This window comes from Carassius auratus, unplaced genomic scaffold (genome assembly GCF_003368295.1).
Source record: "Carassius auratus strain Wakin unplaced genomic scaffold, ASM336829v1 scaf_tig00216561, whole genome shotgun sequence".
Classification (NCBI taxonomy): Eukaryota; Metazoa; Chordata; class Actinopteri; order Cypriniformes; family Cyprinidae; genus Carassius; species Carassius auratus.
Window position 1 is genome coordinate 221,854 of NW_020528634.1, and position 16,813 is coordinate 238,666.

Sequence of the window (16,813 nt, forward strand, 5' to 3'; positions counted from 1 at the left end):
TACAGACACACGCTCAGAGAACACCCCTATAGACACACATTCAGAGAACACATCTACAGACACACGCTCGGAGAACACCCCTATAGACACACATTCAGAGAACACATCTACAGACACACGCTCGGAGAACACCCCTATAGACACACATTCAGAGAACACATCTACAGACACACGCTCGGAGAACACCCCTATAGACACACATTCAGAGAACACATCTACAGACACACGCTCGGAGAACACCCCTATAGACACACATTCAGAGAACACATCTACAGACACACGCTCGGAGAACACCCCTACAGACACACGCTCGGAGAACGCCCCTACAGACACACGCTCGGGGAACGCCCCTACAGACACACGCTCGGGGAACACGCCTACAGACACACGCTCGGAGAACGCCCCTACAGACACACGCTCAGAGAACGCCCCTACAGACACACGCTCGGAGAACGCCCCTACAGACACACGCTCAGAGAACGCTCCTACAGACACACGCTCGGGGAACACGCCTACAGACACACGCTCGGAGAACGCCCCTACAGACACACGCTCGGAGAACGCCCCTACAGACACACGGTCACTTTAACACAAAGACACATGGTTACAAACATAAAAACTTTTATTTGCAGGGACAGCAGATACAATATCTGACTGATATTTGATGTTGATTATAAAAGTATTAATGCACATTGATTTACACATCTGTAATGTTCTGTTGCCATGCTTCAGTAAACGAATCCTCAACTAAACCTAGTAATCCATCTAGTGATGATGAGTGCAAGTAGTGAAGTAGATAAAGAGCTTTAAACCAACAATAATAAAAGATTAAAAACAAGTGACTTTCTGTAGGAGGCAGATTCTATGAGTTATTAGATCTTTCTGTCTGTGTCTGTGTGTGGATGACAGATGTTTCTGCACTGCGTGAAGGTTTCTGATCCACAGAACTATTATAGTCCACCGTCACAGACTCTTGGATTCCAAGCAGTAGAAAACAGACCGGAGAATCGCTTACAAAAATACAAAAGTCAATCATTCAGAGGAGTATAAAACATGACTGGAAAGCACAAAAATATACTGTCATCAGAAGTAGAGTTCATTTTTGAAGGGAATATTGTGTTCATCGCTCGGAGGTCCTGATGTAGACGAGCGAGGACAGCAGCAGGAACTCGGGAGGTTTGTCGAGCAGCACCAGGTTGTCACTGCGCAGGCCGTCGTAGTGCATCCAGAAGCCGTCGATCTGAAACGCTGCTGAATAATGATGCTCTTCTCTGTTGAAGAGCGTGGCTCCCTCCAGTGAGTACCTGAGGAACAACAACCACACACTTAGAGAACACATCTACAGACACACGCTCAGAGAACACCCCTACAGACACACGCTCGGAGAACACCCCTATAGACACACATTCAGAGAACACATCTACAGACACACGCTCTGAGAACACGCCTACAGACACGCGCTCGGGGAACACGCCTACAGACACGCCTACAGACACGCGCTCGGGGAACACGCCTACAGACACACGCCTACAGACACCCGCTCGGGGAACGCCCCTACAGACACCCGCTCGGGGAACGCCCCTACAGACACTCGCTCGGGGAACGCCCCTACAGACACGCGCTCGGGGAACGCCCCTACAGACATCCGCTCGGGGAACACGCCTACAGACACACGCTCAGGGAACGCCCCTACAGACACACGCTCGGGGAACACCCCTACAGACACGCGCTCGGGGAACACGCCTACAGACACACGCTCGGGGAACGCCCCTACAGACACACGCTCGGGGAACACCCCTACAGACACGCGCTCGGGGAACACGCCTACAGACACACGCTCGGGGAACACGCCTACAGACACACGCTCGGGGAACGCCCCTACAGACACACGCTCGGGGAACGCCCCTACAGACACACGCTCGGGGAACGCCCCTACAGACACACGCTCGGAGAACGCCCCTACAGACACACGCTCGGGGAACGCCCCTACAGACACACGCTCGGGGAACGCCCCTACAGACACACGCTCGGAGAACGCCCCCAACAGACACACGCTCGGGGAACACGCCTACAGACACACGCTCGGGGAACACGCCTACAGACACACGCTCGGGGAACGCCCCTACAGACACACGCTCGGGGAACGCCCCTACAGACACACGCTCGGGGAACGCCCCTACAGACACACGCTCGGGGAACGCCCCTACAGACACACGCTCTGAGAACGCCCCTACAGACACACGCTCGGGGAACGCCCCTACAGACACACGCTCGGGGAACGCCCCTACAGACACACGCTCGGAGAACGCCCCTACAGACACACGCTCGGGGAACGCCCCTACAGACACACGCTCGGGGAACGCCCCTACAGACACACGCTCGGAGAACGCCCCTACAGACACACGCTCGGGAACGCCCCTACAGACACACGCTCGGAGAACGCCCCAACAGACACACGCTCGGGGAACACGCCTACAGACACACGCTCGGGGAACGCCCCTACAGACACACGCTCGGGGAACACGCCTACAGACATCCGCTCGGGGAACGCCCCTACAGACACGCGCTCAGAGAACACGCCTAGTTAGGATAATTCTACACACTATTAATTAAAATAATCTGACACTATTAAAATTTGATGATAAATCACAGTATGCATCAATATTATTATAACCACAAATGAGGAACTGTTTTGTGTTAACTACATTATTTATAATTTAATTCAAGATATATGATCTCCCATAAAATGATATATAATTTTTATTCATAATATATATATATATAGTTATAGAACTGCAGTTGAAGTGAAAATGCTTTTTAAAATGATTTTTTTGTGTGCGTGTGTGTGTGTGCATGGATAGTTCTTAAATTTGTAGGAAGATTTTGGAAGTTGTTGTCCAGTCACATTCAGGATGAGGTGACGTGTGTCTCGAGTGAATCATGAGGAGGATGTGACTAAGGTCACTAAAGGTCACCGTTGTTCGGAGAGCTCCAGGTGATACGGCACGTACGACAGATCCTCCGACTGCCACATCTGCATGTTGAGGATGACGAAGGGTGGCGGGCCGTGACAGAAGAACCTCTGACCGAACTCCCTCAGACCCTCGCACCTGAAAAACACACACACACACAGACGTGACGAGGAGATCGGATCAGATGCATCAGCCTCGGAGAAACTCTGAAAAACTCACTCCAGCTCTTCACAGAGCTCCAGCCGCGGGCAGAAGAACTCGTCCAGCGCTGACTGGATGGGATCTTTATCTGGAAGCTCATGAGGAGGACTGAGAGAAACACAGACAGACAGCTGTCAATCATCTCAAACATCTATGGAGTGCAGGTGAGTGTTGGATGTTGTGTGAAGCATGATGTACTTGACGCTGATGGTCCTGTGAAGATGCTCCTGGAAGCGGTTGGGGCAGGTCCAGCTGGAGCAGCAGCTCTCCTGCGCGCTAGACATCAGGTTCTCCAGGTTCTTGGTGAAGTTCTCGTGCTCGTTGCCGAACAGGTCGATCTCCAGCGCCGTGTGGTGGACCTCGGAGCGGTACTGCCGCTTGGACATGCGGTCCCAGATCCACAGCATCTTGACGGTGGTGTACTCGCAGCAGTCCATCAGGTACAGGAAGTGCTGGACGAAGCGGCGGCCCAGGAACAGACCCAGCTCTCGAGGGAAGCTGTGGTTGTCTCTCAGGATGACGTATAGGAGCATAAGGAAGCCGTCGATGGTGCATGTGTTCTTCAGGGTGATCTTGACGTACAGCGGCGTGCAGGCGATGGCCTTGCGTCCCGCTCTGATGGTGAACACACCGCCCCACGGCAGAACCGGACGCCAGAACGAGCGCTCGCCCTCCGTGTTATTACTGATGGAGGCACGGATCTCCTCGAACAGCGTCTTGGTCCTGTCACAACAACACCACACACTTCAGCTTCAAAGAGTTGTTTCTCTTACGCAGTGTACACTTTACAGCTTTACTCCTCTCTGTCTTCTGAAGGTCTGTTTATGTTTCATAAACACTGATTTAACAACATCTTAATCCTAAAAACTTGCTGTTTTCTGTCTGTTTATATGGACACCCATTTTTTTGCCACAGAATACAACATTGTAAAAGATAATCGCAAGTTTTTATCTCAAAATTCTGAGTTTAGATCTTCATTTTTCGATTACCACCATGAAATAAAAAAAACTTAAAAAGGTTATTTATTTATTTATTTTGCTTTATATTTTAATCTTGCCATTCTTTATTTAAATCTCATTATTCTGCGTTTATATCAAAGAATTAAGAGATAAAGTACAAACTGGGATACAGAATTTTTTTTATTATTATTTGTTGTATTTGCATTTTTTTTATTCCATGGCAAAAATAAGATTCAATATATATATATATTTTTTTTATGAAGTGATTAAAAGTCCCTTCTGACTCTTAATATGTAAACAAAGATCAAACAGGAGCTTTAAAACTGACTTTATGCAATCTTCAGATTTCTGTTCTGTAATTGTATGCAAATGAGTGCATATTTAATTATATGAATAAATCATTTGCATATGTAAACATAACCTTTAGCAAACTTGTGATGCAAAACTACTGTCTTTTACTACAGTTATTAATTAGCTGAAGAGTGTATGGTGATATATGTATATATCTTTACACACACATCTTTAGTGTATGACTTTAAAGAAATGTAAACATTACAAGTGAACACGTATGAAACAGACACTATCAGCAATGAGCTAATATTCAGAGTTTATAAGTTGAAAAGGTTTTCAGAAATGTGGATGATAAGCTCATTCATCTGAATCATTGTCAACAAATGACAGTTGATTAATTTATATAATGAACATTAATGCACTTGTGAGTCAGTCGTGTTGTTGATACAGCTTCATCAAAGCTGTGTGTGTGTGTGTTCTGCATTGAGATCAGAATGTGTGTGTGTGTGTGTGTGTGTGTGTGTGTGTTCGTTCACCTCTCCGAGTGTGTGATGAAGCTGCGCAGCTCCTCAGAATCTGTTAAAGAGCAGAAATCTCTCTCCATAATGTTCCGCACGTCTTCATCTCTACGAAACCAACATGGCATCTGTTTACCAGCGCACGCACGCACGCAGGCGTCACGTACACAGCGCTGATCAAGCCCCGCCCACTCACGCTAGGCTAGTTGGTACACAACAAAATCTACTGGGCACGCGCACAACAATACAGCGTCATTTTTGTCTCAACAATTAAAGCTAATTGCATTTTTTTTTTTTTACGTAGGCTCTACTTTTGAACAAAAAACACGTGATTAGGCAAGGCAAGTTTATGTATATAGCACATTTCGTACACAATGGTAATTCAAAGTGCTTAATATAAAAGAAAGTAAAATAATAATTAAGAACAAGAATAAAACAAGCAATTTTAAAACTTTTAAATTACAAAAAAATTGACTTATTTAAAATGAATTTAAAACAGAAAATTATTTTACATAAAATAAAATTAAAAAAAACAGTGAAAATATAGTGCAATCAGTTCGGACATTGCACAGTGCTCATTCAATAAATGCACAGCTAAACAGATGCGTTTTGAGTCTAGATTTAAATGTGACTAGTGTTGTAGCACATCTGATCTCTTCTGGAAGCTGATTCCAACTGCGGGCGGCATAAAAACTAAAGGCAGACTCCCCTTGTTTTGTGTGAACCCTTGGTATTTCTAACTGACTTGATCCTAGTGATCTGAGTGCTCTGTTAGGTTTATATTCAGTGAGCATATCTGAAATATATTTCGGTCCTAGGTCATTTAGTGACTTATACACGAGTAAAAGTACTTTAAAATGAATCCTAAATGTAACTGGAAGCCAGTGTAAGGACCTGAGGACTGGTGTGATATGCTCAGATTTTCTGGTTCTAGTCAGAATCCTGGCAGCAGCGTTCTGGATGAGCTGCAGCTGTCTAATGGTCTTTTTGGGAAGGCCAGTGAGGAGCCCATTACAATAGTCCACCCTGCTGGTGATAAAGGCATGAACAAGTTTCTCCAAGTCTTGACTGGAAACAAAACATCTAATTCTTGCGATGTTTTTTAGATGATAGTATGCTGATTTAGTTACTGCTTTGACATGACTACTGAAACTAAGGTCTGTCTCCAGAATCACACCAAGATTCCTGACTTGATTTTTAGTTGTTTGACCCCTAGAGTCAAGGTATGCATTCACCTTGAACACTTCATCTTTGTTTCCAAATGCAATGACTTCAGTTTTTTCTTTGTTTAACTGAAGAAAGTTCTGGCACATCCAACTATTAATTTCATCAATGCATTGGCAGAGGGAGTCAATGGGGCTGTAGTCATTTGGAGATAAGGCTAGGTAAATCTGGGTATCATCAGCATAGCTGTGATTAGGCAATTTGGTTCTTTCTCATTATTTTTTTAGTGGAAGCATATACAGGCTAAACAAGAGCGGTGCTAGAACCGAGCCTTGTGGGACTCCGCATGTCATGGACGTCCACTTAGACTTATGCTCTCCTATACTCACATAATAGCCTCTCTCTTCTAAGTATGATCTGAACCATTTGAGTACCATCCCAGAAAGCCAGACCCAGTTTTCCATTCTCTCTAGTAGTATGTTATGATCGACAGTGTCAAACGCAGCACTGAGATCTAGCAATACCAGCACCGATATTTTGCCAGAGTCAGAATTAAAGCGAATATCATTTATTATCTTAATGAGTGCTGTCTCAGTGCTGTGATGCGGTCAAAAAAAGATCGAAAATTGTCCAGGTATCCATTTGGGTTTAAGTATTTGTTCATCTGACTAATTGATTAGTCAATTATGACAAATATAATTCACGACAATTCAAACACTGGGATAAATGAATGAAATAAGGGTATAAACAGCAAAATCGCACCAAAATACATATTTTAATGCTGTTGAAATAAATATAGATGCTATTATATTCTTTTGTGTGTGTGTGTGTGTGTGTGTTGGGTGGGGGGGGGGGGGGGGTTGTTATAAATCTCTTCTGTTAAAGGATGAAGGTATAGTGACCTGTTTGTGTTTGCTAATGACATAAAACAGTTTTCAGTGTCCATTTACATCATTTGTATATGCGAAAAGATTTAAAAGTAAAAAAAAAAAAAAAAAAAAAAAAAAAAATATATATATATATATATATATGTATATATATATATATATATATATATTTATATATATTAGCAATAATCTGTGTGTTAGAATTTTTAGGACTTTTTTACAAACATGCATATTTTAATGCTTTTGAAAAACAAAGGATTTATATTTCTTTTTTTGGTTGAGGGGGAGGGTTATATATGTATATATATATATATATATATATATATATATATATATATATATATATATATATATATATATATATATATATATAATGTGATTTTTCAGGTTTAAATAGTTTTTGGTTTGTTAGTCTGTGATCTAAGCTCTTGTTCGCGCGCTGCTCGTGCCCGGTAGTTTTGCGCGCTCTTGTGGCGACAGTCTGTCACGGTGTTCGAAAATTCGCTCCAGAAAGCGTTTTGACTCAAAGAAATTCCCTTTTATCGTCTCACTTCGGCTTCAAAAATTCTCTCAGAGTCTCTCCGTCACTTTGACGTTATTCTAAACGAAAGTCCTTATTATCGCTTCAGTAAAATTTCCTGAGGGGATTCGGACCGTTACTGCATCCGGGACTCTGGCGTCCCTGGATACAGCGGTGCGCTCAGTGTAAACAAGCGAAACACTCCTCCAGAGAGACGTTCCCCGTGTGAGAGACCAATTTACCTGTAATATATATATCCAGGCATGGTTTATTGGAGATAGTAGGTATTCACATACTGTAAGTGCGTGTAAATGTGCTGCAGTGTCTGATATGGAGGTTTCTGCGGGTGATGTGTGTCGGACCCTGGAGATCATCACAGCACGAGCGGTCAGTAATGCACACACACACACACACACACACACACACACACACACACACACAAACACACACACACACACACACACACTAGCTTCAGTCAGAGATAGCGTGCTGTGATCATCTGTCCAGGATCCACAGGCTTCTGAGGAGGAGAGCAGCGGCTGTGCGGCGGAGAAACTGCTCACTGATCAAGGTCTGACATCATCAGCAATCATCAAGTGTTAAAGGGCCCATGAACTGCATTGATTATTATTGTTTATTATTTATAAGTTCTCTGAGGTACACCTATAATCAAAAAATTATAATGATTTAGACTAAGTATTCTATTTATATTCTAAATACTATAGACAGAGCGACAGGCGTCATAATCTGAAAAGCCACGCCCACCGGCGAAAACAATCCGACCCCCCTCCGCTGACTTTCTGACACGTGACTAAACACACAATAATATCTAAGAGCTGCTGTGTGACAGCTGTATAGTAATATGCTAAACAAAGTTCTATATTTTATGTGTTTACAGTACATACATAAACTCATAGCACATTGTTGATATCTGGAGCTACATTTTCACCAGTTAATCATTAATTCATGATATCAAAAATTACAAAAATATATCAAGAATAACCATTTCAGCTATAAAACAACTCAGTTTTCACTAGTTAAAATGCAACTTTATTGATGTTACAAATGCAATTTCTACTCGTGGAAATGCTGAGTGTTGAATTCAGAATTACATTTGCACCATTTAAACATTAACTAATGATATCAAGAATTATCATTGTAACCAGTGCAAACCGAATGGTTGATTTAAAAAATGCATATCCTGGGAATGATGAAAAGTTGTGGACGAACTTTGAGAGGTTTGTGTGTCTGAGGCTCATCTTCTGATGGTGTTCCAGTGTCTGTGGACCGGATGGACATCACAAAGGGGTTTCTGGACGATATCTCTCGGCCGGCCTCCAGTGAGATCAGAAGATTGAGTCGAGATGGGCCCAGATCTCTGGAGGTGCTCAGTCCTGACGTCACACACGCCGAGGTAGAGAAGCTCCTTCATCTCTTCATCTGAGCGTCTGGAGACGGAGAGCACTAATGATCTAATGACTGTCTCCTAAAGCAGGTTCACCGGGACACGACTGATCTTACCGCAGAAAACAGCTCTGATCAAGGTCTGCACAGAGCTTTCATCTCAACATTCAGATCTTCCAGTTCAATATTTGAGTATGTTTTGATTATTTCACAGAAGAGTCCGATGAAGAGAATGAAGATCCGGAGTTGAGAGAAGCCATAAAGAAGATGAAGAGGCTGGACCGTGTTCTGGCTCTCAAGGCGTCAGCGGAGAGAGAGGTGAAGCAGAGAGGAAGACAGCAGCACCAGAGACTGTGGCAGGAGCTCCAGGTCCGTCTGTAGATCACACACACACACACACACACACACAGACGTCTGCGTGCTTCACTAACACTCACACACCTTACAGACCGCCGGTCTCAGGATGAGCAGCAACGAGACGGACAACACCAGACGCTTTCTAGCACTGACACCCGACAACTGTGAGCCCCTCAGACTTACACGAGATTAGAATTATTTTATGAATAAGATTCATGTGGCACAGATTTAAATGATTGAGTGATTGAGTGATGTGCTTCAGGTCAGGACTGTGATGAAGTGGATCGTGTCCCTGTGTTTGAGACTGAAGTCCTGGATCTGAAGAGTGATCTGAACACCAGACACGAGACGGACGGTAAACTCTTCAATCATTTCTGAATCTCTGTCGCCGTCTCAGTGCTCACAGAACATAACAAATGAGAGTAAAAACAATTGTCATCGCTCAGAAATGTCAAAAATATTTACAGAGATGGAAAGTTACACGCTCAGTTCAGTGTAAATCATCTTATTGAAGTTGGAAGAGTGAAATAGTTTTTTCTTGTAAAACTTAAAATATCATTTTTTTTCACAGAAAGCTTGTTTAGTTAAAACTGATGCTGTCAGCTTTAAATGACATTAATCTGCGTGAATTTGACAAAAACTGTCACATTTTATGAAGCTTGATTGTAGGTGTATGTCATAAGTTTGTTGTGCTGGTTTTAATATGTGATTATGATTTTATGCTAAAAATGTGACATGCATCTCTTGTCTTAGTGTTTATTATTATTGACCATGTAGTTTATTCTGAACACTAGAGGGCGTCCTGATGTCAGGAATCATCTTTTACTGCTACTGACTTTAATCTAAAACTGCAAGATGTCATTAAAGTTCTGCACTTCACTTACATCTTCATCATCAGCTCCATCACTTTGCTGCGTGTGTGTGTGTGTGTGTGTGTGTGAGACGCAGGGCAGGATCAGCCGTCAGACGACAGACAGCGAGGAGCGGCTCACAGCAAGCACAAGCAAGACTTTGTCAGGAGAAATATTGAGGTACGTCGAGGTCACTTCAGACGAGCTTCTGGAGTGCGCTTCATTAAGAGTGCGTCACGTTTCTTTATAAATCATCTCAATGTGATATTGATGCTCAGAGTCAGGTGATCTCAGGGGGAGGGGCTTGCTCATGCTACAGAGCTTCTGATTGGACAGAAGTGAGTGTATTATGATGTCATTGAGAAATGTGGTCTGTTTTCCCGTGCAGAACTCACATTGGTATTTCATGGGGTCTTTAAACATGGAACGACTTCCATTCATTAGAGCGCAGAATGGAATTATGGTGTAATGTAGAATTAAACCCGCTCTGTTTCTCTGCTGAATTGATTCCAGCTCCTCCACAGGATCTGATGCTCTTCCTCAGTATTTATGAGCTGTTTTCCAGCACAAATATTTAAACATTTCTTCAATTCACTGAACATACACAAGAACGTCAGATAAGTTAAACGAGTTTGTGATTCAAACAAGAACAATTTTAATTGATCAAACTTAATTCAAAGCTGGTTTTTCAGACCACAAGTGATTTTGCATCTCCAGCAAATGTTTCTTCAGGGTTTCTGAAAGAAGGTGAAAAAAGAAGTTTTTATTCACTTTCAAAGCCTTAAAAGGGCTTAAATTAGAAAAGAAGGACTTAAATCCATACAGTTGTGGTCTTTAATGTTGCATGTACTGCAAAACATTAATATCTTCCTTAGTATTTGTGTCTTCTAAAACAAACCGAAATGTACAAAACTGAAGTGAGTTTATGCTTAAAACAGTCTAAGAACAAATATCTGTCAACGGAGAATGAAAACTAAACAGATGTTTCTCAATCCACTGGCAGATAAACGTTCTCATTTCTCGATTTCTCCTAAAACAAGACTTATAGTTTGTCATTCCAGTAAATGGATCCTGATTTGAGAAGCTCAAATCTAAACTGGGGAAGGAGACAGAAGTGACTGGGTTATGAAGCAGATGATGGATGATGTGATTAAAGGTGTTTGTGATTGTTCAGCTGGCAGAAGCATGGGGAAACTCGTTCCTGCTCACGCAACAGGAGAAAGAGAGAATAGAGGAACTGCTGAAAGATGTGGAGGAAGAAGAGAACCACAGCGAGCTGCAGACGGAAGCACAGGTGCAGACACACACAGCACGGTTGAGCTAAATCATTCTTATGGAAGCACGTCTCTGTCACTGGATTATTACAATCCGGCCTGTTCTTCTGAGTTTATAGTTCATAATTCAGTTTTTCAATTTCTTTGCAAAGTCAGAACTGTGAGAGGTCAACTTGTAATTGGGAGTTTCAGCTTATACATATATACACTTCTCTTTCTATATTCTATATATTCTGTATTCTCTATTTAATATTCTTTCTATACCTTAAACTAAAAACAAAAATGTTCTTCTCAGAATTGTGAAATATAAAATCTGAATTGCAAGAAAGATGTCACAATTATCTTTGTTTTTTTTGCCTGAACCTTAAAAAGTAAAAAAAAAAAAAAATCTAAAATAATCTTGATATTCTGAAAAAAATCTAAAATTGTGACATAAACTCAGAATTCTGGAAAAAAAAGCAAAAATCTTAAAAAACTTGGAATTCTAAAAAAAAAAAAAAATCGTGAAAAAAAAGCAAAAATTGTGACATAAACTCAGAATTTGGAGGAAAAAAAGCTAAAATCGTAAGATGTAAACTGTTTTGTTATTTTGTCATAATGTAAAAATTGCATTATAGAAACTTGAAGCTCTCAAAAATGCAAGATGTTAATTTGCAGTTGCAAGAAAAACAGTCCACATTGAGAGATAAAGTTACAACGATCTTTTTAAATTATTATTATATTTATTCGGTGGCAGAGAAATGGCACATATTCATGACAGCAGAAATGCTGCAGATCCTCTCCGATGCTTGATGTTTAACTGTGTTCAGACTCTCCACACACACACACACACACACACACACACACACACACACACACACACACACACACACACACGGCTGTGACAGACACAAGAAGCTTCAGTGAGTTTGTAAAGACAGACAGATGTTGTTGAGCTTCTCTCCGTCGTGCGGCTGTATTGTAAGAGTCACGAGCGCTGAAGTCAAGCACATTAAAGTGTGATGAATCACTGCGGCGCAGCGGTGTTCCTCATTAATCGCTGTCACACACTTCTTCTCATGCTTCTGCTTTTAGTCCAGTGGAGTGTAAACTGATTATCTGTGTCTTATTTGTTCAGATCTGGATGATGTTTTTCTAGCAAAGCACAGATCGGTGTGTATCAGCCTGACACAGCATTCAAGCCGTTACTGGAAATGATCAACAGTTTTCTGATATTTTGATAGTTATCTGCTCTCATCTTCTTTGCAGATGTTTAACTATTTGTTCATCTGCTCCAGTCACGTGACTCTCTCTGAGATCTGTACAAATGTTTTCATCATATTAATCTGATTTCTGAAGATCATGTGACTGGAGACTGGAGGAATGAAAAAAAAATACTTGATATAAAATAAATGTTAGCTGAAATAAAATATAAGCTGGTTTCTAAGGCAACATTTTACATCAAGTTTACAAAAATAACTAAAACTGAAATAAAAATGTAAAAATAAACAAAATGACAAAAAAAACACAACAAACCTAATAAACTTTTACTAAAATTTACATGAAAGAAGAAAATTATTTATTTTATTTTATTTCAATTAAATAAAAATCCAAAAGCCAGAACTCTGAATGGTACTGAGACGGTCATAGCCTCCAGATGTTGTGCAGGAACGTCTGTTATTATATTCAGTTCAGAACAGCAGCTCTATGAGCTCACAGTCAGTATATCAGGCTTTTAATTACCCATCAGTCTTTGCTGCACGCGGGCGGCCTGTCAACACTTACCTCATCCTCGCCGCTCGGCCTGATGGGAGATTCAGAAGGATGTTGTCAAGACTTAGATATTTGGCTTTAGAGGCTGTTTGGCCGAGCGTCCGAGAGCTCAGTCGGGATTCTGTGTGGAGCACCAGGTGCAGGAAAACCACTGGGCTTCATCTTCAGCGTGTTCCTGAGAAACACTGTTGATAATCCTTTCATCATCTTGAGCTTTGTTCAACACTATAAATCATGCTTTATCATATTCAATGAGATCTCTGTGTCTGATTGAGAGTGTCTGATCCAGTCGAAGCTCTTTTAGTGTAATTCTGGAGCTCCTGGTGTCAGATCTCTCCTGATTGTGATCAGAATAAGGTCAGTAATATCTCCAGATGAACTCTTCCTGGACTGAAGCAGCTCAGCTTTACTGGATTCTCTTGATTTCTTCAGCTCTCAATCTCTGTGTTATAAGTGTGGATCATCTCGTCTCATTACTGGAGATATATTCAGATCAGTTTATCTCAGTCTCTGCTCTACTGTCTCATCACAAGCAGCAGAATATCAGCATTAGTATCAGCATCTGCAGCAGAATGATATTGAGCTGTTTTTCTCTCTATATTTCCAGGTGGTCTCGTCGTCTCTATCAGCTGGTGAAGGTTTCGCTCCTGAACCCTTCTGAGCTCCACAGTCTCCGTCATATTGACTCCAGGCTGGAGCTGCTACTTCCTGTGCAGGACTTCCTGTCTGTGCGGAGCCGCGTCGCAGGCACTGATCTTTAGCAGTCCCTGGTGTCTGTCCAGGATGGTTGTGGATCTATTGTGAATCCTGATGTTTTCCTCTGGTCAGAGTGAGCTCATTATGAGCGTCTGTAGCAGAAGCTCACGTCCTCATCAGGCCAAGACTGGAGAAGTGTCGTAAATAATGAGATACTGAGGTTTGTTTCTCGTCTGGGAGCAGTTTGAGACTCCGCCTCCTGGATCGGCTCCGGTGTGACTCCAGCGGAACGCTCCGTCGTTTCAGGAATATTTGTAGGTCAACGTGAGTTTGAAGGAGAGCAGCTTGGGTTTTCCATCTGCTGGCATTTATTTAAACTCCTTTAATATCTTTTTAAAAAATCTCCTTTTTTTTCTAGATTCTGTTTTAATGGTTTAATTACATTTTTAAAATATAATCGTTATTTTAAATAAGACTTAATTGGAAAAATAAAACACAATTTTTTTTTATTAATTATTTCAGATAATTTTAACAATAATAGTTCCCTGTATGAAATGTGTGGTTTTTGTCGCACCTTTAGAAAGTATAATGCAAATAAACCTTCACATATTATAATGCTTTTACAATTATTTCTGAAAAGATATAATGCATTGCAGTGTACATTATGAATAACTTTATAATTTCTATCGTACAATGACTCTCAGAAGTGTGTTGGAACGTTTGCTGCACTCGAATCCCAGTTTCTGACATATTTATCTGTTTGTCTGAGAAATGCTTTTGTGTAGAAGAACATGATCTCAAGTGTGTAAGTGTTTCTGGGGAAATGGCGTGATGTCTTGAGAGGGTTGTTCCTCATAAACTGTGTTTCTGTGTGATCTGATGGAGGCAGAGATGGAGTCCAGCTGGGAAATGTGGGTCAGAGATGCTGGAGCGTTCAGTACTTGGCTCTGGCTCGTGACATTCAGCCTGCGATCGGAGCTGACAGACCTGTTCTGTTCTGCTGGTGTTGTGTTCTGTTGTCATGTGTTCAAGAGACTGGACCGAGTCCCAACACAATCTGCTGAAGAACTGATCATGTGCTGAAGCTGCTCTCTCGTCTCCCTCTCCCCTCTTCTCTCCTCCCTCTCCCTCTCTCGTCTCTCTCTCTCTCTCTCTCTCTATGTCTCTGTCTCTCTCTCTCTCTCTCTGACTGAAGGTGTAACACTGATTCATGTGCTTCTGATCTGCTGCTTGCTTCTCTAATGCTGCAGGAATGTGTGTGTGTGTGTGTGTGTACGTGTGTGTGTGTGTGTGTGTGTGTGTGAGTGTGTGTGTGAGTGTGTGTGTGTGTGTGTGTGTGTGTGTGTACGTGTGTGTGTGTGTGCTGGTGTGTGTGTGTGTGTGAGTTGTGTGTGAGTGTCAAAGTCAAAGTCACCTTTATTTATATAGCTCTTTTAACAATACAAATTGTAACAAAGCAACTGAACAACATTCATTAGGAAAACAGTGTCTCAATAATGCAAAATGATAGTTAAAGGCAGTTCATCATTGAATTCAGTGATGTCATCTCTGTTCAGTTTAAATAGTGTCTGTGCATTTATTTGCAATCAAGTCAATGATATCGCTGTAGATGAAGTGACCCCAACTAAGCAAGCCAGAGGCGACAGCGCAAGGAACCGAAACTCCATCGGTGACAGAATGGAGAAAAAAACCTTGGGAGAAACCAGGCTCAGTTGGGGCAGTTCTCCTCTGACCAGACGAAACCAGTAGTTCAATTCCAGGCTGCAGCAAAGTCAGATTGTGCAGAAGAATCATCTGTTTCCTGTGGTCTTGTCCTGGTGCTCCTCTGAGACAAGGTCTTTACAGGGGATCTGTATCTGGGGCTCTAGTTGTCCTGGTCTCCGCTGTCTTTCAGGGAGTAGAGGTCCTTTCTAGGTGCTGATCCACCATCTGGTCTGGATACGTACTGGATCCGGGTGACTGCAGTGACCCTCTGATCTGGACACAGACTGGATCTGGTGGCTACGGTGACCTCGGAACAAGAGAGAAACAGACAAATATTAGCGTAGATGCCATTCTTCTAATGATGTAGAAAGTACGGTGTTATGTGAAGTGTTCCGGTTCCGGTTTACCTAATTAATGCAGCCTAAAAATCCTTTAACGGATTTGGATATTAAAAGCATATTAGTATGTTATGTGTATGCCAGGTTAAAGAGATGGGTCTTAATCTAGATTTAAACTGCAAGAGTGTGTCTGCCTCCCGAACAATGTTAGGTAGGTTATTCCAGAGTTTAGGCGCCAAATAGGAAAAGGATCTGCCGCCCGCAGTTGATTTTGATATTCTAGGTATTATCAAATTGCCTGAGTTTGAGAACGTAGCGGACGTAGAGGAGTATAATGTAAAAGGAGCTCATTCAAATACTGAGGTGCTAAACCATTCAGGGCTTTATAAGTAATAAGCAATATTTTAAAATCTATACGATGTTTGATAGGGAGCCAGTGCAGTGTGGACAGGACCGGGCTAATATGGTCATACTTCCTGGTTCTAGTAAGAACTCTTGCTGCTGCATTTTGGACTAGCTGTAGTTTGTTTACTAAGCGTGCAGAACAACCACCCAATAAAGCATTACAATAATCTAACCTTGAGGTCATAAATGCATGGATTAACATTTCTGCATTTGACATTGAGAGCATAGGCCGTAATTTAGATATATTTTTGAGATGGAAAATGCAGTTTTTACAAATGCTAGAAACGTGGCTTTCTAAGGAAAGATTGCGATCAAAGCACACCTAGGTTCCTAACTGATGACGAAGAATTGACAGAGCAACCATCAAGTCTTAGACAGTGTTTCTAGGTTATTACAAGCAGAGTTTTTTAGGCCCTATGATTACCTCTGTTTTTTCAGAATTTAGCAGTAAGAAATTACTCGTCATCCAGTTTTTTATTATCGACTATGCATTCCATTAGTTTTTCAAATTGGTGTGTTA

General features: G+C 41.9%; 1 protein-coding gene and 1 pseudogene across 1 annotated transcript; one reads left to right on the top strand and one right to left on the bottom strand.

The window, feature by feature from the left end:
- Positions 1–583: 583 nt before the first annotated feature.
- cunh14orf28 (chromosome unknown C14orf28 homolog) lies at positions 584–5,106 on the bottom strand. The gene is made up of 5 exons (XM_026263578.1): positions 4,960–5,106; positions 3,372–3,896; positions 3,192–3,281; positions 2,976–3,110; positions 584–1,304 (listed from the first exon to the last, which is right to left on the bottom strand). The coding sequence occupies exons 1-5, from the start codon at positions 5,067–5,069 to the stop codon at positions 1,121–1,123; spliced, it is 1,044 nt and encodes a 347-aa protein (XP_026119363.1). The 5' UTR covers positions 5,070–5,106; the 3' UTR covers positions 584–1,120.
- Positions 5,107–7,449: 2,343 nt separating this feature from the next.
- Positions 7,450–14,050, top strand: LOC113098474 (fibrous sheath-interacting protein 1-like; annotated as a pseudogene).
- Positions 14,051–16,813: the final 2,763 nt, after the last annotated feature.